The sequence below is a fragment of the Dama dama genome, chromosome 9 (genome assembly GCF_033118175.1).
Source record: "Dama dama isolate Ldn47 chromosome 9, ASM3311817v1, whole genome shotgun sequence".
Classification (NCBI taxonomy): Eukaryota; Metazoa; Chordata; class Mammalia; order Artiodactyla; family Cervidae; genus Dama; species Dama dama.
The window spans coordinates 41,783,640-41,808,992 of NC_083689.1; the positions used below are offsets into that span (position 1 = coordinate 41,783,640).

Sequence of the window (25,353 nt, forward strand, 5' to 3'; positions counted from 1 at the left end):
CTGTCTACACATCTGACAAAGCCTTGCTGAGCTCCGCCTCCTTGTGGGGGAACAGCGGAATCCAGTGGGGGTGCCATGGACTGGGTCTGCCTGGTCTTGACCAGCCCTTGCCCGCGGGGTCTAGCTGTAAACAGTCAGTTTCCCCGGCTGGGTCTCCAGACTGCCCTGGCAGACAGTCATCCGCCAGGTCCCGAGGTGCGGCGACAATAGCTACCTCTTGGCGCCCTTGCTGAAGGGCCTCACTCCAGGAAGGAAATCAGGGCAGTTCTTAAAGCTGGTCCCCTAAGTGCTTCCGGCCACTCGCTTCACATTCAGTCAAGGGTCTGGATGTCAGGGCAATGGCCTGGGGGCAGCTGGGGTCCCAGGAGCAGGGGGAATGGGGCCATTTCAAGGGCCCAGGCCCTGGGGTCTCCTGGTGAGGTGCAATTTCAGTCCCCGCCATCTGCAGTGCAGCAGGAGCTGCATGAGCTGGCCTGTCTCCTCGGGTCAGCTCCTGCCCATCTTGACCTGGATCTGTATGAAAGGGCTCTTCTCTTCAGCAGTCCACTAAGAGTGGGCCTCGCCCCCATCTACCCACCATGGGCTCCAGCCCTCATAGGGCCATGTCCCTCTGGGCATCTCTACCTGAGACCCCTCACCCTGGCCTGGCTTCTCAGCTGCCATAACACAGAGGGCCCAGTCCCATCCTGGGTCTCTTCTGGGGCTATCGGTGGCCTCCATGCTCTGCCTGAATCGTAACAGAAGCCCTGTGTAAGGCAGGTGTTATCATTCCCATCTTACAGAGGAGGAAGCTGAGGCCCAGTGAGGGGAAGGCATTGCTCTAGGCCAGGCAGCCAGAAGAAGTGGGGACTGGTGTCCAGATGGCAGGGACTTCAATTCTGTGTGGACACAGAAGCCCATACTGCCCTCAAGCCCTGGCAGTGGTCTCACCTGGCCTCTGGCCACTCTCTCCCCTTCTTGTCTGCCCTTGTATTCCTCTGTTCAAACCTCCCTTGCTCTATCCCATTGCCCATTGGATCTTGCCTGTCCCTGGACCCCCAGTCACCTTGTCCAGAGTGGTTGCCACGGCAGACTCTGTGCCCAGGCCCTGAGTGTGTCTGTCCGTCCTGCCGACCTGAGCCCAAACATAGTGCACCCTTTGCCCTTCTTTATTCTGCATGGTTTTAAAAAGTCATAATGTAGATGGAAATTAAAAAGAGATGAAGATGCAGCTTAGAACTAAGTAACATTCTTTCCTTTTCAAGAAATAAGAAGGCGAGGATGTAGAGAAAAAGGAAGCCCTGTGTGTTATTGATGGGAGTAAATTGTGTAGCCACTAGGGAAAACAGTATGCAGGTTCCTCAAATAATAAAAAACAGAACCACCTTATGATCTGGCAATTCCACGTCAGGGTATTTATCAAAAAAAAAATGAAAACAATAACTCAAAAAGATACCTGCATCTCCATTGCAGCATTTTTCACAATAATGAACAGAGGAACAACCTAAGTGTCCACTGATGGATAAATTGATAAGGAAGATGTGGTATACACACACACACACACACACACACACACACACACACAGAAATACTATTCAACTATAAAAAGAATGAGAGAAGCTTGCCTTTTCAACAACATGGCTGGACTGTGAAATGCATTATGTTAGTGAAAAAGTCAGGCAGAAAAAGACAAATACCACATGATCTCACTTATGAGTGAGTGAGTGAGTGGAAGTCACTCAGTTGTGTCTGACTCTTTGCGAACCCATGGACTATAGTCGATGGAATTCTCCAGGCCATGATACTGGAATGGGTAGCCTTTTCCTTCTCTGGGGGATCTTCCCAACCGAGGAATCGAACTGGGGCCTCCTGCATTGCAGGCAGATTCTTTACCAACTGAGCTATGAGGGAAGCCCTCTTTTTATATGTGGAATCTAACACCAAACAACAACCCAAAAAACAAGCGTATAGATAGAGAGAACAGACTGAAGGTTGCCAGAAGTAGTGGGGTGGGTGAAATGGAAGAAAGGGTCAAAAGGTACAACCTTCAAGTTACAAGATAAATAAGCTCTAGGAATGTAACATACAGCAATGATGCCTCTAGTTAACAATACTGTATTGTATACTTGAAAGTTACTAAGAGGGTAATCTCCAAAGTCTTCATCACAAGAAACAAAACAGAGACTAAGGTACAGCTTAGAACTAAAGGAAGCTCTTTTCTTCAAATACCAGGGGCAGAACACAGCAGACCTCACTGCTAAGTCACCAGCAGCAGCTGGTGACATGAGCGGGCCTTGGAACTAGATTGCATGATGAGTTCAAGACACTCCTGATAAAGGCCAGGACACAGAGCAGGGCTTGCTTTGGGACTTGACTCCATTTCCTTCGCAGGATCTGCCCTTGCCACAGCTCTGGGAGACTAGTGCCATGTCCCCTCCTACAGATGAAGAAGCTGAACCAGTGGGATTGTCCAAGGGCTTGAAATAGGCCCTACTCTGTATGGAACGCTCTCTCTCTCCGGCAGCACGGGGTAGCAGGAGTGACAGATGGCTATCCAGGGAATCTGGGGAGAAGGCTCATAGGCTTTGCCTTCCTGCCAGGATTTCTGGTACCTCTGACTCCCTGAGTGAGGAGACTGTCCCTGGGGAAGGGCTCTCTGGACCCTCTTTCACTTTGAGCCTCTGCCAGGCCCAGTCCCAGTTGGCGTGAGGCATGCAGTGCCATGGTGCCTTGCTTTTCTAGAAATGCCTGCTACAGAAGGGAGCCTGGGGATGTTCCCTTGGCTTCGATCGCAGAGGGGAAAGCTCAGTGCCACCACCTGTCTCTGAGAGCATTCTGAAGGCCAGACCTCAGCAGCCCCTCCTAAGAGGGACCAGGGACCTCTTCCCTTCCAGGCAGGATGCTCCCCCCTGCCACCTCTAAGACTGTCCCAGTGGGTCACTGACAGTGCAGCCTTGGTTCCCAGCTTACTAGTTTGTGAGAAGCTCCCTACGTGGCAGAAAACCAAGTTTTCAATCTGGGGTCCTGCCTGTATTTGGGGTCACAGGGCCTTTGGCTCCTGGGACTTGATAAAGTTTGTAGTTTCAGAATAATGGCAGAGAGGGCACGAAGAGCAGCAACCTTGGAAATGCCCACGGTGAGGCTGAAGGAAAGTTTCGAGTTCCTCAGGGACTCAAAGCTGGAGCTGTATATGGAGAATCCCTTGGACAGAGGAGCCTGGCGGGCTACAGTTCATTGGGTCACAAAGTCGGACATGAGTGAAATGATGTAGCATGCACGTGGTTATATATGATGCCAAGAAGATTCCCTAGGCAAACATAGAATGGTGATGTGCAGATATTTAGAGACCAGAGGGTGCTGGCCTGACTTCGGGGATGCAGCTGACCCACAGCCATGGCTTTGGTCTGTGGAGGTGGCTCTGGGCTCATCTCTGATGACACCAAGGCAGGAACGTTATGCCCAGGCCCTTGAATTCTCTGTCTGGGGAAATAGCTGGTGCTTGGAGAGGCGGCTCGGTGACCATGAGTCACTGGAAGTCACTGAGGGAACTCACAGAAGGGTGGGGTGGAGGAGGAAACAGCTTGGCTTTGGAGTCAGATGGACTTGCCCAGCTTTGGGGCATGATTCTGACCCCTCTTATCCTGGGAGAGGCTGCGGCCTGGGCTGTGACCCTTAGAGGATGGGCCCTGCCCACAGTCACCCTAATACTGCTTTTACCAAACTGGTATCCATGGAACACTGGTGTCTTGCAGGGTTTGCCTGGTGGTAAGGAATTCTATGGTCAAGTAAGGAGTTGTTGTTGAGTTACCAAGTTGTGTCTAACTCTTTGAGACTCCAGGGACTGCAGCACTCCAGGCTTCCCTGTCCCTCACTGTCTCTTGGAGTTTGTCTAAGTTCATGTCCATTGAACCAGTGATGCCATCCAACCATCTCATCCTCTGTGGCCCTCTTCTCCTGTCTTCAATCTTTTCCAGCATCAGGGTCTTTTCCAATGAGTCAACTGTTTGCTTCAGGTGGCCAAAGTATTGGAGCTTCAGTTTCAGCATCAGTCCTTCCAAAGAGTATTCAGAGTTGATTTCCTTTAAGATTGACTGGTTTGATCTCCTTGCTTTCCAAGGGACTCTTAAGAGTCTCCTCCATAGAAGACTTTTTTGAACCATAGTTAGAAAGCATCAATTCTTCAGCGTTCTGCCTTCTTTACTGTCCAACTCTTGTATTTGTACACAACTACTGGAAAGACCATAGCCTTGAATATACGGACCTTTGTTGGTAAAGTGATTTCTTTGCTTTTTAATACACTGTCTAGGTTTGTCATAGCTATCCTGCCAAGAAGCAATCATTTTCTAACTTCATGACTGCAGTCACCATCTGCAGTGAAGTAAGGAGTTATACCCTGTGAAATAGGTTGCTTTCCTGCAAGACTTGTCTGAGCCATCATTCTGCTTGTGGGTCTCCCAGAAGGCAATGTTCCCAGCCTCACTGGATCCCTTGTTTCAGGGCCTGGCTGGATCTGTGCAAAGCAACTGTGATGGCAGGCTGTGTGGATGAACCTGGTGTTTCCATGAGTTGGAGGGAGGTCCAAGCCTGGCCCTGAGTGCTCTGTGAGGAGGGAAACATTCTGGGGAAGGGTAGATCTAGTAGGTGGGCTGGACCAAGGTTGGATCAAGTCCAGGCTGAGTGCCCCAGCTGCTGACAAGCTGATTTTGAGCAGGAGGGGAATGTACTGGGAAGCCAGGCCATCTGGAAGAGCAGAGCCTCAGATGGGGTGGTGGCAGGACCTTGGTGGCAGGGGGTCTTATCCTATCCAGACAGCCCTCCCTTCCCCGACTATCGGCAGTTCCGGCTGCTTCTCTCTCTGCATCTCCCACCAGAGGAGCCAAAGGAATGACACTGGGCAGCCGACAGAGTGAAGGCAGGACTTGGGCCTTCCCTGGGTTCAGATCCCCTCTCTGAGCCTCAGCTTCCACAGAACGGGTGATCCTGAGGGTCAGATGCCACAGCACTGTGCCTGGAGGCGCTCAGTCCCTGCTGGCTCCTTCCCCTGCCTGATCAAAGCCGTGGAATTCACCAGAGGTTTTCAACTCTTTCTGCCCTCCATGAAGCTAGACAGCTGTTTACAAGCCTGGGTTATGCTTTAAATCATTCCTCCCTGGTGCAGATCAGCTGAGCTCCAGGGCGATCCTGGATGTGTAGAAGCAAACAGAAACTTGTGCTGTGCTGAATCTCGGGCCAGGAGGACAGAGCCCCTGTGTTGGCCCATCCCCTTGCCTCGGTCAACAACCTGAGCAGCCTGGAACCTCAGTTTCCTTATCTGTAAAATGGAGGTCACGCTGTTCTCTTAAATGACAAGTTCAACATGGGTCCCAAGATAGTCTCCTTGGTCTCCTCTTTCAGATCAACCCAAGTTGTGAGACCTATAGGCAAGCAGATATGGAGTGGAGCCTGCACTGGCCCTGGGGTGGGCAGTGCTGGGGAGGGACGTTTGCGTGGCTTCCGAGTGGCTGGCAGTGAGATGCAGGCTGTGCCACTGCTGACATCTCTTACCTTTGGGGGTTTGCTCCTGCCCTCATCCCTTGGGTATTTCCTAAGCAGGGTTCCATGGAGCCATCTTTCAAAAAAAAAATACTAGCAAGTATGGCAAAAGAGAGGAGGTTTCTTGGTGAAGTAAGTTTGGGCCATGGAGTATGCCAACTCTATCACTGGAGCTTCTCAATGTGGCCAGGGAACAAAGCCTTGGAGGGACCCCGAGGCAAAGAAATTGTGCAGACTGTTTCCTCTGTGTGAGGCTGGCTCTGTTCCTCCCTGTTAGCTGTGGCTCAGGCCTCCCAACTGGCGAGAGTATCTGTTGTACGGAATTGAATCAATACACTGGCCGTGTTTAGACGGAGACAGGAGTAAATGCTCAGACCAGCCGGAGCTGGGTGACTATCTTGCTTTCTGGTTGTAATTAATGCTGACAGCTCCTGTCGGGGAATGGAGGCCCCCCAAATGCACCAGAACAGGGCCCCTGGATGGGGGGCTTACCAGGATTATCAGTCCAGGGTCCAGTAATTATGGCCCAGATGTTGACAATTCATCAAATTACAAGGCTGTTGGGGCCGAGTCCCAGCCTGGGAAGCACGCTTTCCTGTGCAAAGGCTCTCTCATTAGGGCTGTCCAGTGGGCAAGGCGGTGGATGGGCAGCGCCCTCGGGCAGGTCAGCACCATGTGGTTCTGATTTCTCAGGTCAGGCTGTTTGCATACACACGGGCCACAGCACGACTGTCTGGGCTTAGCAATTTCCCAGACTTGAATTCCACTGTAGGGTAAGGGAAGAAAGGACCCCCATTCTTACATCCAGGCTGGCTGCAGCTTGTGTTTTGGTGGTGGCATGTGGCTTCTTCTGGGGAACCCCTTCCTGGGATCTCGGGCCCTTTGTAGAGTGGTCTCTGCAGTCACCTACTACACCTAACTCAGAGTGAGTTGTGGGGACTCCAGCTGTGTGGGGACCTCGGAGCCTGTCAAGGTCAGAGCCCTGCCCTTCACTTGCTCCTTGGCCCTCCCATGCTGCCCCCTCTCACTCCTTGTCTGGGCAAGGGAGGGTAGGGCTGGCCTGGAGCCAGGTTTGGTTTAGTCCATGCAGTTAAAAAAAAAAAGTAAAACATAACCAAATTAGTTGCAACATTTCACATAAATATCTGGAGTGTGGACTTTTACTGAAAACCTGAAGACCTGGCACCCTGGGTTCACTTGTGCCTGGCAGTGGCTGCTGGGTCCAGGGCAGTTCCCAGTGCCTCACCACTGGCCTACTGTCCTGCTGAAGTGACCTGCCAGGTCTGTAGGGGCATCTGGCTTTGTGACCCTCGGCATAGAAAACCCATTGGTCCCTTTAGCTCTGTGATTCTGTGAGGCCGGAAAGCCAGCTGGCTTCTATTCTGGGGAGAAGACATGATCAGTGAACACTCTGTGTGCCCTGGAAGCAATTACACATATGTCCATTACACATCAGGGCTAGAAGAAGGGGTGCTATGCCTTTGAACAGATCCCAAAATACCTGCCTAAATTACACATTTGCCTGTTATATGATTACCCTGTCAGATATCAGGAAAAATTGTTTCAGGGTGGGGTGAAGGGGAGTGACAGACCTGACTCCCATTGGGTAGGGGAGGATGGAAGCTGGATCAGTGAACTGAGCTTATCTGCTGAGAGCTGCCTCTAGCCTGGTGTCTCCAGTTCAGGCACGTGGGGCTGGTCTGATGGAAGGCAGTGGGGATGGCAGGCCAGCTGAGGCACCCATTTGGTGGTGCGATGAAGATCGAGCAGGACGGATCAGACGGTGATGGTCCCAGTGTGGCTAAAACTATATGATGGGTAGTGGCCTGCCTAGAACAGCACAGCTCAGCTGGCGGGTCTGAGACACAGCATTGCCAGGACACCAGGGGACAAGAATGACTGACAGCGCTCACAGCAGACGCTGAGGCTGCAGGGACTCCGACAGCCTAGGCTACACACCTGATCTGCCCTCTTGCCCTGAGCCGTAGTCTGCAGGGCCACTGGCCTGCTTCCTCCCATCCTCACTCATGTTTGAACCCCCAACCTCTCTGAAACCTTGGGCTTTGAGGTAAGCCCTCCTTGAAACCCCAGCCTCTCTGAGACCTTGGGCTTTGAGGTAAGCCCTCCCTGGTTTCCATGGGTGACACAGTTGTCACCCACTGTTAACAGATTGGGCTTCCCTGGTGGCCCAGATGGTAAAGAGTCTGCCTGCAATGCAAGAGACCTGGGTTTGATCCCTGGGTCGGGAAGATTTCCTGGAGAAGGGCATGGCAACCCATCCAGTATTCTTGCTTGGAGAATCCCATAGACATAGGAGCCTGGTGGGCTACAGTCCATGGGGTTGCAAAGAGTCGCAAGAATTAACAGGCTGATTGGAATCCTTAAGAATCCGAAGATTTCATATAAAAACCTGTACTTCCAGCTTCTCTTGAAATGTTAGAAGACGTGGTAATGATCGACCTGCTTGGGCTGAGCTACAGTGACCCCCTTAGATGGGGCATGTGCCCTCCCAGTTCAGTCGAGGCCCACTGTTCCCTCCACTCCCCTGCACCCAGCGAGTCTCCCCTATTTTGTCACCTGGCTGGCCCCTGGAATGCACCAATGAGCTTGCAAGCTTGCAATTCTAGCTCTGAACTGTCTCTCCAAACCGCGTATATGTCCAGTCCTCCACTTACCCTGCCTAGGACTTGGCCTCTCTCCTGGAACAGTCTCCACCAGCCTCCCTGCCGCCTATCCCCAGTGCCCATTCTTCCTACAGTGAAGCAGCGGGGAGTCATCCCCATTGTTCTGCTTTTACCCTGCAGGCCTTGGAGTGAGCTGCTTAACTTCCCTGGAGCTTGTTTCCTCTTCTGTAAAGTAGGTGTGGTGTGGATGGAAAGATTTCCTATAGGTGACAGTGTCCAGACTCGAGCTGGGCACCCAGGGGGTTGAACGAGTGTGACTGTAATGTGCTGGGCCAGTTTTGGTGTACAAATCCAGGAAATGGGGCAGAGCTAAAAGACACACACATACACACACACCTTTGCCTTCTCACCTGGAAATCATTGACCCTAAGCATGGCCCTGTTGGGCAGGTACCGTTAGTACCTCCATTCTGCCGATGAAGAAACTGAAGCCTGGTGAGGCCAGGCATAGCCAGTTTGGCCTGGGAGCCAAGCCTGAATTTCCTCCTTAAACCCTGCATGCTTCCCACCTCACCATCTCTCTGGCTGCACGTGGTACGGCCTCACCCCCACCCACAGGGCAGAGCTGCAGCTCCCCTTGCCCTGACATTCAAAGACCCCCTGTCTGCCCCCACGATCCTCCTTCCAGACCCACATGCCACCTCTGAGAAGTCTCCTCACCTTTTCCTCAGTCCACACAGTTCCTCAGTAACTGACCCACTGCACTGTCTTCCCGCCACCTCCCCTCCTCACTGTGACTCCCCCTGAGGATCCAGTGCCCACCAGAGGCCTGCCTCTGAAGGGTGTCTGTGACTATTTTGAAGTGCCCCCTTCTCCAGATGGGCTTGCGCCATCCTGTCCCACCGAGTTTGCGCCTGAGTAGCCCAAAAAGGCTTCCCAGGTGGTACTAGTGGTAAAGAACCTGCCCACCAATGCAGGAGATCTAAGAGATGTGGGTTCGATCTCTGGGTTGGGAAGATCCCCCTGAAGGAGGAAATGGCAACCCACTCCAGTGTTCTTGCCTGGAGAATCCCACGGACAGAGGAGTCTCACGGGCTACTTTGTAAAGAGTCGGACACGACTGAAGCGACTTAGCACTCACATGAGTAGAAGGACCTGCTTTTGTAGGGAGATGACCCACTGGGGCCAATCTCTCCCTAGAAGCCCCTCCTCAAGGGTGGTTATATAGCACAGGCTTGCATACCTCCAGTGACAAGGAACTCACTGCTTCCTGGGCAACCTGATGGATTTGCAAGGTTTCTGTTAAGCCTGGACCTTCCCAGGTTGGGTGCTATTGCAAGTTCTCTCCACCTTGTGCCCCCTTTACGGAGGCAACCGACTTGTCAATGAAGCTGAGTGCTCCAGGCCTGCTGGCCTTGACCCTCCTCTCCTGTTCCCTCCCAGCCTGGCCTGTCTCGGGTGCACCCTCTCCCTGGACATTATCCTTGAAGATCCCATCTGTCAGCCCCTCCTTGGCTTTCCAAACTCGGCTCACACCTCTCTTCCTGCCCTGACCCCCACCACGCCTGGTCTGAGTCACAGACACTTGTCGCAACCTGCACCTTCTCAGCCCTGACGTTTGATTCTCTCTCCCACTCAATCCCAGCCTCCATGAGGGGAGGGGCCCTGGATGTATGTCTCACTAGTTGTATCCCAAATGTCAAAGTGAGGACACAATAATTATTTGTTGAGTGAACCAATTGCCAAGTGAATTCTTCTATAAAGTTCCCTACTGGCACCAGTGCTTGGCCTGGGAGCACCAGAGGGCGCTCCTGACCTGTCAAAGGCTATCATGGGCACCAGCTGACGCCTGCCCTTCTGGGCCACATCTTGGGGGCTGGGGACACTGGCTTGGGAGGGGCTCCTTCAGCCTCAAGGGCTCCCCATGCTGGGGTCAGTGATCACCGTGGTTGCAGGAACTGGCACTCACTGAACCCGATTTGTATGTCCAGTGCTAGGGCTCTCATGGGGTCAGTTAACTGGCTCCCCAAATTCCTGAAGAGGGGTCACATGGTCTGTGGAGCCCCAAAGCCCACTCTCTCTCCACTGCATGGGCAGGACAGAGGGCCAGTCCTTGATTTCAGGAGGATACTGTGTGGACCAGCTTCATACTCCAAATAACTGCTTTCTTTCAAGTCTACTTACTTGGAAGACCTGAATTTGCCCCAGTGACCTAGTGCAGGTCTGTGAACATGCTCTTTCCGGCAATGGGGTGAGCGTGCCTCGCTGCCTGGGGGGAAAGGGGGTCAGAGACCAGCCTAGAGGGCATCACTCTGCAAAGGTGCTGCAAAGAGCCGGACAAATCTCTGCTGGCTTCCCATGGGCTGCCCCTGCCTAATCCCAGAACTAGACAAGATGGGAAGATGGTACCTCCCCTGGAGGTTTGTAATAGGAGCAGAGGGCTCCTGGGCCACTGCTGGGAAGACGCAAAATGCTTCCAAGGGTAAGTAGGGCTTCTAGAGACCAGGGGCAGGAGCAGCAGCTCAACCCTCTGTTCTTTTGGTTGCTCCACATGTGATACTTGAGGGACATGGGCCCAAGGCAAGGAGCCCAGGTCCAGGAGCGCCTGTACTGGGCTTTTTTTTTTTTGTACTGGGCTTTTGAGGTGACCCTGGGGAAGAGGAAGGGAAAGTCAGCATGGTGGCCTTTTCCCTGGGGCCCAACTGTGGCTCCCCAAGGTTTCAATCTGGGGACTGTTAGCAGGGGCTGCTCAGGAAATCTGCTTTCATTTGCTCCACCTGGAATCTGGAGAACTGGGGAGCAGCCCTGCAGGGGTCAGATGAAAATGAGATGTAGGATGCTGAAGTCTAAAAACAGATGAATTTGGGATATTACAGATGAATCATTTAACTAATTACATTTTTACAATCAAAGCTGTTTTTGAACTATGAGGGTGCAAAGAAGCCCATGCATGCATGGTGCCTCGTGGTCCTTTTTTTGTTCACTTGATTAATCCCAAACAGTCTAACTGAGTTATTCGTTTCAAAATTGGTCCCAGGCAGAGGCCCTGTCTTCTATCCTACATTTCAGCTCAGGGCTTGTGCTGGTCTCCTGGGGCCTAGGCTGTCGATGCCCCCCATGACTGACTCTGCATGCGATGGGCAGCTCCGCCTGCCCTTCACCCCTGCCCCGGTTAGAGGATGCTTGGGGAACTGGCTGCTGCCAAGCATGAGGAGCTCTGGTTTTGGTCTCTCACCTGTCAGAGTCAGGCTGCAACTCCTGCCAGCCCTCTCTTCTCCAGTCTTCCCTCTTTCATTTCATCCTTACTGGCACTTGTTTCAGCCGCTTGATATTGATAGCCACCTTCTGTCTGGATGCCACTCCCCACCCTCACACACACCCTGCCCCTGTCTCTACCCTGTAGCCAGGGAAGCCCTTCCAATATATACATCTGTCTTCATCCCTCTGGGTGAATGGGGGCCTTCATTCAGTGCCATCCTCCTGCCCTTTCCTGCCCTTCCACAGAGTCACTGTCCACTGGCACACGGACCACACTTTGGCCCCTGCCATTTTCATTGTGCCTGTGTTGATGCTGCATGGAATGCCTACCTACCTTGTCCCCCTATCAAACTCCTACTCATGCCTCAAAACAGGCTCCAACTGTCCCTCTTCTGTGAGGCCTCCCCTGTCCCAGGAGGAGTTCGCTCCTCCTTCCTCTGTGAGGTCCGGGGCCTTGTCTGACTGCATTGCAGCCTTACCCACTGTGCCGTAAAGATCGCTGTGTGGGAAGGTCTAGAGAGCCTTCAGGGGGAAGCCGGGCCCCTCGTGCTTGCCACTGTGAGATCTGGCAAAGTGGCACGGCCACTCTAAGCTTCAGTTTTTTCAGTCCACAAAATGGGCACAAGTCGTGGTGTCCAGGAATAGGATGTACTCCGAAACTGTGAAGTGCTGCACAGATCCGATCCCTCCTGGTTTCATCCAGGCCGAGTCTCACACTGCAGATGTGGGCAGAAGGGCTAAGTGCATGCCTAGGGGCAGGGGTGGGGAGGGGGTCAGTTATGGCTGTGGTCTCCCTGCTTCCCTCAGCTGCTCCTGGCCAGGGAAATGGAATTAGACATTTCACCATGAGGAAGATTTCCCCCCTCTTGCCACCACCAATTTCTACTAATTGGGGCCTGTTTTGAGGGATGAGTAGGAGTTTGACAGACATACGGATGAGGAATAGGAGAGAAGATGGAATGAAGAAATTTTCTTCTTTAAGTTATACCTGGTTTTCTGTTTTGTTTTTTTAATGGAAAGCAGGAAAGGGTCCTAACAATTTGATAATGGGGGGGGGGGTGGTGGTGGTGGTGGTGTGGAATGGGGTAAGAATCCCAGGGCCGGATAGAAACAGGGATGAAGAGGAGAACATTCACTCTAAATATCTGTTTCTCTGGGTGATGAGAGGAGAAAGACCCTTCTGCCAGTGCACAGACAGTCTGAACCCTGATTTGCTGCCGTAGCCAGTTTACTGATAGGGTGGCTGGTGTGACAGAGAGTCTGCAGGCTTTGTGCTAATTCAGGCTTTGCCATGAGGGTGGGCCTGGTGTCTCAGCCAAGTCCTATCATGGACTGAGCCCAGCTTCTTCCTCTGTGCAGCAAGGCCAAGACCATCAATCTCTCAGGGTGTGAACACGGGCCAGCATGCCTCCAACAAACACTCAGCCCATGCACTTACAGTCCTTATAGTCCCTGGCATGTTGGAAAAGCCTCCGGGGGGATGGGAGTGGACAGTCCTATAGCTCAGCAGGTAAAGAACACACCTGCCAGTGCAGAAGACCCAGGAGATGCAGGTTCCATCCCTGGGTTGGGAAGATCCCCCAGAAGAGGAAATGGCAACCCCCTCCAGTATTCTTGCTGAAAAATCCTATGGACAGAGGAGCCTGGCAGGCTATAGTCCGAAGGGTCACAAACAGTTGGTCATGACTGAGCGACTAAGCACTGGAAGGAGAGTGTCTTCCAGCTTGTCAAGGCAGCCTGCCCCTGTGGACAGGTGGTTTCAGTAAACATAGAGCCAAGTTTTCTTGGCCTCCTGCCTGGGTCAGCCTCTCGCTGTGACCTGCAAGATTCTACTCCATGCAGCCCTGGAGACCCTTCCAACTCCCCCTTCTACCATTTCCTGGCACTTGCGCACTCACTCCAGCCGTATCGGCCTTACATATACTCTGGACACACGACACTTGTTCCAGCCTCATGACCTGTGCGCTTGTTCCTCTGCCAGGAGCATTTCTCACCACCTCCCCAAACTGTGACATCTTTTCAGTTCAAATGTCATCTTCCCCGAGAGCTTTTGGATTACTTAATCCGCATTATCCCACCCAGTCAGCTCCTCATCACGCTCCCTGCTTTATTCTCTGTCTAGGACCTTTTACTGCTTTGTTGGCTTCTTCACTTTGTTTCTCCCCTCATCACTGCAGGGAGGGGTCTTGTTACTCCTGTTTGGTGCTAGTCCAGAGGCCCAGGAAACTGGCGTAGAGACGACGGCCGATGGTGTTTCTGAAGTGGTCATGCTCCCCTATTCCAGGGACTCTGCGCCACCGGCCCTCAATGGGCTTCATCATTTCTATGTGTCTCTGGCCCCACAGCCTATCACTCTCCTCATACATTCAAATACACAAATCTTAAGCACTGGAAACTTTACTAAATACACATTTTCAAGAACTATTTAAATTGTGTTCTGAAGGCGTAAAACAAACCTGAAAGTCATTAAAGCTCAATGTTAAGAGTCTAAAAGTCCAAATACTAAAAAAAAAAAAAAAAAAAAAGAGGAAATGTGAGGATTTTGATGTTGTAAATAATAGATGGTGAGAATTTTTCTAGGCCAAAGTCAAGGTGTAGACACTACTGAGCCTTGCATGAGGAACAAATCTTTTTGTCCTAGAGAGAAGCTACAGTTTGGAGAGGAAAGAGGAGAGTTTGTGATAAGAAACCTCCAGGAAGGCCACAGTGACCCCTAGTTGTCCCGTCCTCTCTATCTATCTGATGGTAAACTGGCTGTTGGCTACCCTCCCCCATAGTTCCCCAAAGACTGCAACTGGGTCTGATTCTCTTCATGCTACCCTCATATACAACACACCTCTTGGATTTGTTGAGCAGGGCCAATTCTGCTATTTATGAGATGACAAACTCACTTTATCAACATGAATGCTGACTACTACTCCTAAATGTAAGAGTGCTATGTCAAGGGCTCCTCTGCAGGTCCCACCTTGGAATGACAATGTCCTGAGTTTAAAATTCCCCCTGTGCTGCTCATTTCATGATGTCTGCTGTCCCTGGATCAATTGAAAATTGAAAATTCTTAAATGCCTGGTGATCTCTTGAAATTCTATACCTGCAATTTCAAGTTCTACCACCAGATGGCAGTTAGGATTACAGAAATTTTATCAAAACTACTTTCATCTGTGATTGCTTCTAATGAAAATATACCCAAAATTAAAACAAGATACATACTTACACATACATCCATAAATTTTTACTTATCATATTGGCATAGATTTAAAAGTATAATACCCTTGATTGGCCAGGGCTTTGGGAAACATGTAGCATTCATGTGCTGTTGGTGGGAATACAAATTAGCACAGTCTCCGGGAGGGCAATTTGGCAGTACACATCAAAAGCCTTAAACATGTGCAAACCCTTTGGGCCAGAAAGTCAACTTCTAGACTTTTATTTTAAGGAGATAATTATGCAAATAAGCCTAGATTTATTCCCATGATGTTGACTACAAGAGTGAAAGATTGTCAAAATAAATAATATGACTTGGAGATTGGTTAAATCAATTACATCTATGGCAAAATGCTATGCAGCTATTTACTTTCTATAAAAATTTCTTAATGATGTAGGAAAGTCTCATTCTATATTAAGTGAAAAAAATAGGTCACAAAAAAGTATGTCCACTGTAATCTCATTTTTATAATAATAAAAATAAAAACAAACTTGTATACAAAAAGTATGGGAAGAACAAACACCAAAATATTGAGAGGACTTATCTGTGGGTGGTAGGATTACAGATAATTGCTTTTTTCTTTCTGTGCTTTTTTCTATTTTGGGAAGGTTTTTATAAAAAACATGCTTCTTTCGTCATCAGCAGAGAGCTACTCATGAATCCTTGCAATAGAAAAGGACAGGCTGGCCTGTGTATAGGGAGACTGTGGACAAGGTGACCTCAGGCCCTTTTCGGCCCACAGCCTGCCCCATGCACATACTTAGCTTCTATGCCCCTGTCCCTCTGCTGCCCCTATTGGGTCCACATATGGACTTGGTTTCAGCTGCTCTCCTCACGGGGTGGGGAGGGGCACCCTGGATTAACCCAGAACATGCAGCTGGCGCAGTCTTCAGCGCAGCCACCCTGCTTAACTCTTTTCTTGCGCTTACTTCTCTTTAGGAAGTGACATGTTTTTAGCACAAAGGAAAAGAAAAACTTCCCTGAGGCTGGTCTTGAAGTTTACTAAATTGTAGGAAAAAGCCCCTAAAACTTTTTCTAAAACTGACCATTCTCAGGGTCTTGGTAAAACTTTTACAACTCTGAAATGCTTATTTAACCTATTGTTGGTAGCCCGCTAGAAGGTATATAAAGCTCTGCTCAAGGTAACGATGGGGGTAATCTCCTTTCCTCTCTTCCGATGTCTATGTCAGAAGCCTTTTCTGTTTCCTTCCAGTAAACTTCCTCACTGCAAAAAAAAAAAAAAAAAAAAAAAAGAAATAAAGAAAGAAAACTGACTGCTCTCAAAGCCATTTTCCTTTCTAAATGCTGCCAATGTGTGTTGGTGGATAAATTTCCTAAGCTTGTCTTTCTTTGCATCAAGGATGTGTGAGGTGAGGAAGACAGAGGTATTATTGAGGGGCAGCCACCTGACATCCTACACTTGGGCTCTGTGTATATTCTCCCATTTAAACCTTTAACTCTGTTGATGTGATTTTCCCAGGTTCCAAGTACCCCAGTTCGCCCAGCTGAGCCAGGATGGGACTTGGGTCAGACAGATTCAAAGCCTGTGAATAGTCAGCACATGAGGTGCCTCTCGGGCAGGCAGGCCCCTCGCGCTGCAGAGGTCACCTTACCCCTGGGTGACCACATGGAACCATCTGTAAGCAGAGCCCAAGCTGGGAGCCAGGGCCTCTATCAGCTGAGAGGTCCGAATTTCAGCCTAAAACACATGGACCCCTGAGCCTGCAGAATTCCCTTCCAACCTCCCCCCAACCCCCACATGGGTCTGCTTCCCTCCTATGGGGGGAAGCCAGGCAGGGTGTCACCTTCACCCTGGGGGCCCACCAAAGGGACAGCCTCTGAGGCCTGCTGGAACAAGGGTGCTCAGAAGCACACAGCTGGGTGAGCTGACTGGCTCCCTGCACTGGAGGCATGAACACCTTGAACTCAGCAGCAAGCAAGGCCAGCCCACCCAGGGAAGATGCCCAGATCTGTGTGGAATGGTGCATGCATGCTAAGTCACTTCAGCTTGTCCGACTCTTTGTGATCCCGTGAACTGCAGCCTGCCAGGTTCCTCTGTCCATGGGATCCTTCAGGCAAGAATACCAGAGTGGGTTGCTATTTCCTCCTCCAGGGGATCTTCCTGACCCAGGGATCCAACCCATGTCTCTCATGTTTCCTGTATTGGCAGGCGGGTTCTTTATCACTAGTGCCACATGGGAAGTCCAAAGGGAGGAGGTGCATGCAAACTGGGGCTGGGTGACCTCAGGAAAAGAAGCAACGCAGCCCTGGGGTAACCATGGGTGTGATACCAGCTTCTCACCTGGCCCAGTCTGCTCGGCGCTGCCCAGAGACAAGGAACCTAAGGGGCCAAGGGCACAGGCTGCCAGCATTGCGTGCAAACAGGCTGTGGGGAAGGCTTGCTGGGCTCTAACCTGCTTCCTTTCCAGAAAGTTCCCAACTTCATACCGGGTGAACACCCCTCCTTTGGCCTCCCCATCTGAAATTCACAGACTCTATCTCTGACCTGGGCTCAGCACCAAAAACCTCACACACTATATACTTAGTTGCTCAGTCGTGTCCAACTCTGGCACCCCATAGACAGTAGCCCGGCAGACTCCTCTGTTCATGGGGATTCTCCAGGCAAGAATACTGGAGTGGGTTACCATGCCTTCCTCCGGGGGATCTTCCCAATCCAGGAATCAAACCCAGGTCTCCTCCATTGCAGGCAGATTCTTTACCAGCTGAGCTTCCAGGGAAGCCCCAGACCCCAGGCTTAATTTCCTGCCAGCCCTATAACAGCCCCACTCACTTGGCCACCGTTTACTGTGATCTCACTTTACCTAATCCCAGCTCTCTTCTTCACATGGAAGGAAACAGATTCTTAGTGCTGCTGGGGGGCTTGCCCCTGCTTCACAGTAGTGAGTGGGATTCAATTCCCAGCTGCCGAACTCTGCAGGGGGACTCTGGCCCGTCACCCACAGAGCCTGCTGACCACCCCCACAGCCTGCTCCGTCCTGGGAGGAAGGGCAGGGATGGTGGCAGAGGGAGTTGAGGCTCTGTGGGGGGTAGACTGGACCCTCTGGCAGCTGGTGTAGAGCTCACTGCCCCTTACCCGGGCTAAATGACTCCCACAGTCAGCCAGCAGCCTCTCTGATGCTCACAGCCAGGGAGAAAGAACCTCTGGGTGTCATGCGCTCAGAGGAGACAGTAATGGGGGAAGCGCCACCACTCACTCCCCTGGAGCTTCCCTGGTGGCTCAGTGGTAAAGAATCCGCCTGCCAATGCAGGAGACATGGGTTTGATCCCTGGTCCGGGAAGGTCCCACATGCCTCGGAGCACTTAAGCCCATGTGCCACATTACTGAGTCTGTGCTCTAGACTCCGGGAACCGCAACAATTGAGCCTGCGTGCAGCAGCTACTGAAACCCGCAGGCCCTAGAGCCTGTGCTCCTTAACAAGAGAGGTCACCACAGTGAGAAGCCTGCACATGTCAACAAAGAGTAGCCCCCGCTCTTCACAACTAGAGAAAAGCCCGCGAAGCAACGAAGATCCAGCACAGCCAAAAAAAAAAAAAAAAGAGAAGTAACCCTGGAGTGTAAAACGTAACAAGGTCATGCCAGGAGTGGTTCTGTTGGACACTTTCCAGAGCTCCTGGGCTAGCCAAGTGGGTAGGCCCAAGACATGAAGGGGAAACATTCTAGCAAAAGCTTCTAGTTCCCCAAGACCCTAGCTGCCATGTTTGGGAATGTGAGGCCTGACTCCTTCCTCCCTCGTCAAGAAAAGCTGCTGGGGAGGTGGTGGCGCCCTGACCCGCTGTGTGCTCCCGTGGGATGAGGGTGGATCATGGCTGGCTTCACATTTCATTCTTAACCCACGTAGAGCTGGGTGTTTCTAATCTGAGGGTCCAGGCTGCTTGCTGCTGGGGGAGCTGCCCTGGCCAGCCAGGAGGTTCCAAACTCCACTCCAGACTCCGAATGGACCACTCCAGACATGAGGGAAATGCCCCCTAAATTTCCACCAAGTTTTGTAGGCTAAGTTTGTGACACATTTTTGCAGCTATCACCTCCTCTGTCTTAATTAATCCCAGCTCCAATGCTGTAAGGGAGGCTTTGAATCACCCCAGGTCACACAGCAGGAAACTGAAGCTCACAGAGGGCCAGAGTCTTCCCCAAGGTCATCCATATACGAGACAGCAGTATTGGAACCCGTGCTCAGGTCTCCCTGATGCCTGGGGCTGGAGTGCCCTCCACAGCCTCCTTGAAAGGTGACTCCTGCAAGACTGGGGGACCCACCTTCTGCCCCTGAATCTATGGACATTTACCCTTCCTGCATCCTCCTGGCCTGAGGCACAGAACAAAAGTGTCTCCCGACAGGATGGTCCTGTTGTACTCCCCTTCACTGGGCTCACCCCCTGCTCTTTCTTTATCAGGACTTCTGGAAGCTGCTGTCACGGGCTGGACCAGACAGCGGCACAACCTCACGTCACTGTGCTTCTGCTGTGGCGCTCATTCGGCCCAGGCTGGGGTCGTCCGTTCCAGGTATAAGCTAGCTTTTAGGTTTAACTGTAAAAGATCTGAGAAGTAATGACACCAAAGAGGCCAAACGGGAACCAATCAGTCTCCGGTTTGGAGTGGTGACAGCAGATGGGGAGCTGGGACAGGGAGTCTCCTGTTCCCTGGGAAGAGGACGACATCCAAGCCTGTGGGGGAGCACTCACTCCACGGTCAAGGACTGGACCCTGGGCTCAGGGCTGACACTCTGGCTGGGAAGAGCAGTGTTGGGTGGTCTCAGCATGCCCATGAGACTCTTGAAGGCTACTTGATTTGTCTGCAGGGCCGCTGGAGGGGCAGACAGTTCCTGCCAGGCCAGGGCCTTGCAGACCTGCACATTTTGCATCTCCACAGAACTAACGCTAATCCATCCACAGACAGACTGCGGCCTCTGAGGAGCAGAGGTGGAAGTGGGGAGGAGGGGGTGCAGACAGTTAAATAAAGGCACAGAGGAAGAAGATTGGCTAGAGAGTAAAGGGCAAAGAGAGAGAAAAAAATAAATGACAAATTACCGGGTAGCCATCTCGTCCCGATTGCCCCTGTGGTAATTAATATGTTGTTAATAATTAGACCTTCAGTAGAAAAACCATATGGCAACACTTAGAACTCAGTCAGGGCCCCAGATCCCGCCACCCCTGTGTCTGCGGAGTTTGCAGCAGAGGCTGCTGATGGACTCCTTCAAGGGGGAATGCAAGGCTGCAGCGGGCCTGGGGGATGGAGCACCTAGTCCCCACCTCATTGACCTGGCTGGAGGGGTCGCCGGGGCACACACCACAGTGTCTTCCTCACATCAGCCGAGGCACATGGCAAGGACCTTGTGGAGTTCTAGGGGGTGGCGTCCTAGCTACCACGGACAACGCTCCTTCATGGGCCTCACAGGTTTCCTGTCTGTTCCTGGGAATGGGGTGACCCGAGGAAGACAGCCTTTGGAAGTCAGAGGTATGGGGACATGTTGACTGCTACCGGATGCTTCTCTGACCCCATGTGCTTGCAGTAGTGGCTGCCCAGACACTGGACCACACATCGGCCTCCACTTCAGGTTGCCGTGGGAGCTACGGAGCCACCTTCCAGAATCCCATGGGGTCTTTGCCATGTGCAGCTTGAGAATTCTGCATTTGTTTAATTCACTTAGTCATTTTACAGCCAAGTTAAAAAACACAAACATACACACAACAAGACAAATTCGCTCCATAGCCCTCTGCGTTCTGCACTTTGGCGAGTTCACACAGGCTAGCCTCCACGTGACAGGAATGACTCAACTGTGTAAAACTGCTTCTGGCCCATAAATCTACACATTCCAGCTTTCTTTCTCATCGGGGTGCTGCTACATGCACCAAGACGTTCAGATTCTGAAGGGTGCGGATTGGGAAATGAATCATGGTTAAGTGGAAGTAAAAATGAAGCTGCTCATCTGAAAGGAATTCCTTTAGAAGGTTAATTTTGGCTCAAGCAGACCGTCATTGTGTTTCTTGAATGAATTCATTGGGATTTATCAGGCTCTGAAAAACTGCCACGATGAATCAAAGGCGGACTTGTCATGGGTCTTGGAGAAAGAATGGGATTTCTGGGGCTGCTGTGGATCCAGTAGCCACCCCCTCCCTCACACCCTTCTCCAACTCAGCACCCTTACTGGCCAGCTGTACTCTCGAGGTCTCTGCTGCCTAGCCCAGAGAGTCAAATATTTTGGCAAAGAAGGAAAACAGACCCCAGAATCTAGTAGTTAAGCCCCACTTATTCTTGACATAATTGCCTGACTCCAGAGTCCTTTCTGCCAAAGCACGTGAGATGAAAATATTTACGCAGATCAACTGCTGCAGAAGGGTTAGGAAATACAGGCATGGTGCTTGCGCTTCTGTGTACCAAGTTAAAAAACTTGAGCCAGAGATTTTGATGAGGAGCAGCTAGGCTCGTGCCAGCTCTCTTGGAAGGAAAATGGTCACAGGATCCTTCACTGGGCAAGTCAAGCACATGGAATCCTGTGCTTGCATTCATCTACAAATGCCAAAAGAACATGTCCTCTGGCTGAGACTGAATATTTTTTTTTAAGAATACACCTCTCTAATCAAATATTCTTTTCATAGAAGTGCTACAACAGAGAAACAACAGAGAAAACAAAATATCTTATCTTTCAGGAGCAGAGAACATAATCCAGGACACTTACAGGAGGACCTGCAAAACACAAGCAGAGAAGCCACAGTAAGTATCAAAGGGAGAGAGGGTCCCCTCATCCCAGCCAGCCCCTTCCTTGCACAGCTCCTGGTCACCCCTCTTTGCAAGGCTCTGATGCTGTCGTCAGCCCCAAAGCCAAGTGTCAGGGCAGAGGGAGCACCTCTGTCCTTGGAGGGACTGGATGGGCATGTGTGTGGTTATGACAATCCAGCAAGTTTTGGTTCGTGCATTCATGACATGAGGCTGCTGTTGCTTCCTGCTTGGGGCACACCCATGTTGGGCTTTGGCAGGCAGGGTAGGAATCAGATCTGTTCCTTCTTGAAGAATACATTTTGGAGCTCAATGGGGGTTGGTTCATTTCTGTGGAAAGGGAAATACTTGAGAAAGGAAACATTTTGGGCAGAGGGGAGAATACTCCTAAGAGGCATTGGACATGTGCTTGTGTGGCTGAGCAGATGTGTAAGGAGGTGGAGGGGGCCCATAGCCCAGCTCTGGGGTTAGCGGTGCTGAGCCTGGCTGTGTGTAGGGAAATTTGAAGGTGGCCAGTCTAGAAGCACAGGTGGCAGCTTCAATAAGGCTGGTGCAGCAAGCTGAGACTTGCCCCACGGAGAACATGCAGGTGTTCCTCACCTTAGAGTGTACCAACCACATTGCACATCCATGACAGCATTTGACCTACTCAGTAATCTTTGAGGTATGACAAACATACCCATGTGGCAGATGACAACACAGAGGCTCAGAGAGAAAGAAGTGACTTGTCTAAGGACACATTGTTGGTTAGGGATGGAACTTACGCCTGAAGGAAGTCTCCCGACTCTGAGATCCTACACATATTCCACTAAAAACCACAGTGCTCCCAAACCAGTCACTCCTCTGCTTGCTCCTCTCCAAGCCCAGACCTCAGCCTGGAGGGTGAGGCCAGAACACAGAGGCGACCCTCGGCAGTCAGCCACCCCCACATTTTGATGGATCAGCATTGGGTGCAGGTAGTGGGACCAGAGGTGAAAGAGGCCAAGATCTCTGACTCACAGAATTTTCCTCGGATGGATTGATACTTGAGAAAACAACGACACAGGAAGGAAGCACAAGAAGCTCCCAGCACATCATGAGAGACCAGAGCCAGATTGGGCTGACTTGGGACGGGAGGCGAGGCTGAGTCCAGAGGGTGAGGCATGGTTATCTGGCAGAGGAAGAGGGAGCGGAAAGCTCCAAACACACCAAGTCATTGGGCATCGAGGGTTCAGGCGAAGCCAAGCAGGCTGCGGGAGGCGGAGACCTGGGGAGAAGGCAAGTCAGCCAGACCACAGTGTCTTGTTCCCATGTCATCATCTGGGGGTGGGGGGCGTGATCTGAAGGACAGTGGGGGCCACTGAAGGCTTCTGCACAGAGGAGTGATTCGAGGGGTGAAAGTGGGCTTGAGGATGTGTTGCAGTTGTCCCCCTGTAAGTGACAGTGGCCTGGACTTGGGGACTGGCAGAGGAGATGAAGAAAAGTGAGTCAGATGGACTTGCCAGTGAGGACAGACGGAACTTGGTCATGGATTTAATGGTGGAGGGTGAGTGAAGAGGTGATGGGATAGAGGAAGGAGAGAGATGAGACAAAGATTTTTTGCTTCAAAAATTGATGCATGAGGTGCTAATGTCTGAGAATGTAACCTGATGGAGGGTGCGTTCTGTGCATACCCTAAGTCTAGACTAGGGGCAGGGCGGTTGTTGGCCATGTGGACATCTGTACTGCTGGTATCTCACTTTCAGACAACTGCCCCACCCCATTTTACCACAAAGAGAAAAGCCACCAGATGGACTCACTATCACCTTCTGATGCCACACGCATACACCTGCCCGCACCTTCACCTGCGCCTGGCCCACTCCATGTTCGGTTAACTCTGATAGAAGACATGTTCACGTGGTGAGGTATGGGGACGTCATTCTGGCTTATATATGAGTTAACCTGGATTTTCTGCTAACTAAAACATCCTATTTATGGCCAATCAAAGTACACTGTACCTCTGCTTTAATTATTAAAGAAAAGGATGCATTGACCAGAAGTAAAGACGGTTCATGTTAAAAATAAAGAGCAAATGCATCCCTTCCTGGGATGCCAATGCTGGTACTCTTTTGATAAGACAGCTTCCCAGGTGCCAAGGCCATACTGACTCACCAGGTACCTGATGAATTGTTTTATTTTTAAACATTGAAAGAATGTATCCCTGATTTGTTTGAAGTTCTTTGTTCTTTTTTTAAAAACACAACATGATTATATTTGAATATACAACCAAAATACAAAACACTATAGTAAACCGATGGAAATGCATTGCATGAAAATAGCTAACATCCCTAGTTATGAGTTCTTAGAAACCAGTAACAAAGACACTGATATACCAACGAAAATGAAAAAAAAAAAAAAAAAAAAGAAGAAGAAAATGAAATAACGCAAGTGACTAGTAAGGATTAAGCATATATGAAGATTACTGAGCTGAATGAAAACAGAAGAAAAGCAATTTCTTTGTAATATCACATTGCCAAAGATTAAAAATATGACATTTGTGCAGTTTCAGGAAACATACCTATATAAACACTGGGGGATAAGACTGATGAAGTCCCAACTATATATATATATAGTAGGGAAAAATATATTATAATTTAATTATATAATCTATAATTCTAAGTTCAAACTCAGTCCAAATTCTGAGTGTGGACTCAAAATTATAAAATTTGGGTATCCTTAGTCCTAGCAGTTTCAATTTATTGAAATTATTTCTACAAATTAGTCAGATAAATTTAATCTATATAAACCATGTTTACCACATAGAAAATTTGTAGCTAATATACATACCCCCAAGATGACACCCATATTAATTTATCAATAAATCCAAAAGGATGTGCACAAGATTTCATTAATAGTAGATAACAGAGATAGAGGTAGCAGAATTAGAGGAGGAAAAAAGCCATTTAATAAGTAAAATATTACACTTCACAAATTGCCATATCCTTTGAAAGCTTGAAAAAGATGATTTTTTATGAATTAATTTTAAATTTCCCTGTGATAAGTTAAAAATTTAAATATATGCAGTTATGGGAGCATTGAAATGAAGCCTTGAAATTACACCATCCTGAGCAGTGTAACAATATCTCCATCATTCAAGTTCCTGAGATATAGTCCAATGGCAGCAATAAAACAGTCAACTTGCCTGGTTCCTATTCTCTCCAGTATCACCCTTTAGGTCATTTTCAAACTTGAGCCTTCTCAGCCTGTTTTTCTGATCTACAGGGAGTGTCTATTGCAACACATTGATGAGGAATCTCTATACTTTTTGAAGACTGTCTTGGCTTTACTGAATATGGTGGTAGAAGCAATGGCATCAGTTTTCCTATTTAGTCAAAACAATCGTTATCACCAAGTGGGTTCTCCTGGGCCCAGAGGTGGGAGTGAAGAACACTTGGAATGAGGAATACTGCATCAGGTCTGGTGGTACCAATTGTTGAGATTAGAAACAAAGAAGACAAAAGCATATTTTCTTGGAACTGTCATCTCCCTGTGGTTTACAGTTGAGATTTATACATTAAGGAACTCCAAAGGGAGAAGAATGTTCCTGATGATGACAGATATCCTCAAGTTATTTAGGTCTTTCTTTCACCATGTTCACCTCAAATCCCATCTTCTCCCTTCTTTCTGTGGATAATCTTGTTTCACTGTGTACAATTCTCTGCCGCACTAGTATCTAAGTCACAGGCTCTTCAGGATCACTCAAAAACTATTCATAACAGTCACTGGGAGTACAGAGTTGGATACAATAGCCCAACACTTCCAAGATGTCAATAGGTAATGATGAAGACAGGCACACAAAATGATTGTATCTTTAAAACACCCTCTGTTGTTTATATATTGCTTTAAAAATTCTAAAGGCAGAATATAGCAGCAGTCCCTTCTTTTCTGATCTATTAATAAACAGTAAAATTTTGCTATGTTTTTCCAGACAACTTTCTATTCAATAATTCACATTTGCATTTTTAGATTGTCATGTAGCAATAGACAAATATATAAACAATGTATTAG

General features: G+C 49.9%; 1 protein-coding gene across 1 annotated transcript in view; it reads right to left on the reverse strand.

Moving 5' to 3' along the window:
• The window catches only part of COL23A1 (collagen type XXIII alpha 1 chain), a 377,053-nt gene that overhangs the window by 26,566 nt on the left and 325,134 nt on the right, over positions 1 to 25,353 (reverse strand). Inside the window, exons 4-5 of the mRNA XM_061151083.1 lie at positions 21,290 to 21,297; positions 19,641 to 19,667 (exon numbers count right to left, since the gene is read on the reverse strand). Coding sequence (XP_061007066.1) covers positions 19,641 to 19,667; positions 21,290 to 21,297 — 35 coding nt within the window. The remainder of the gene's footprint in view (positions 1 to 19,640; positions 19,668 to 21,289; positions 21,298 to 25,353) is intronic.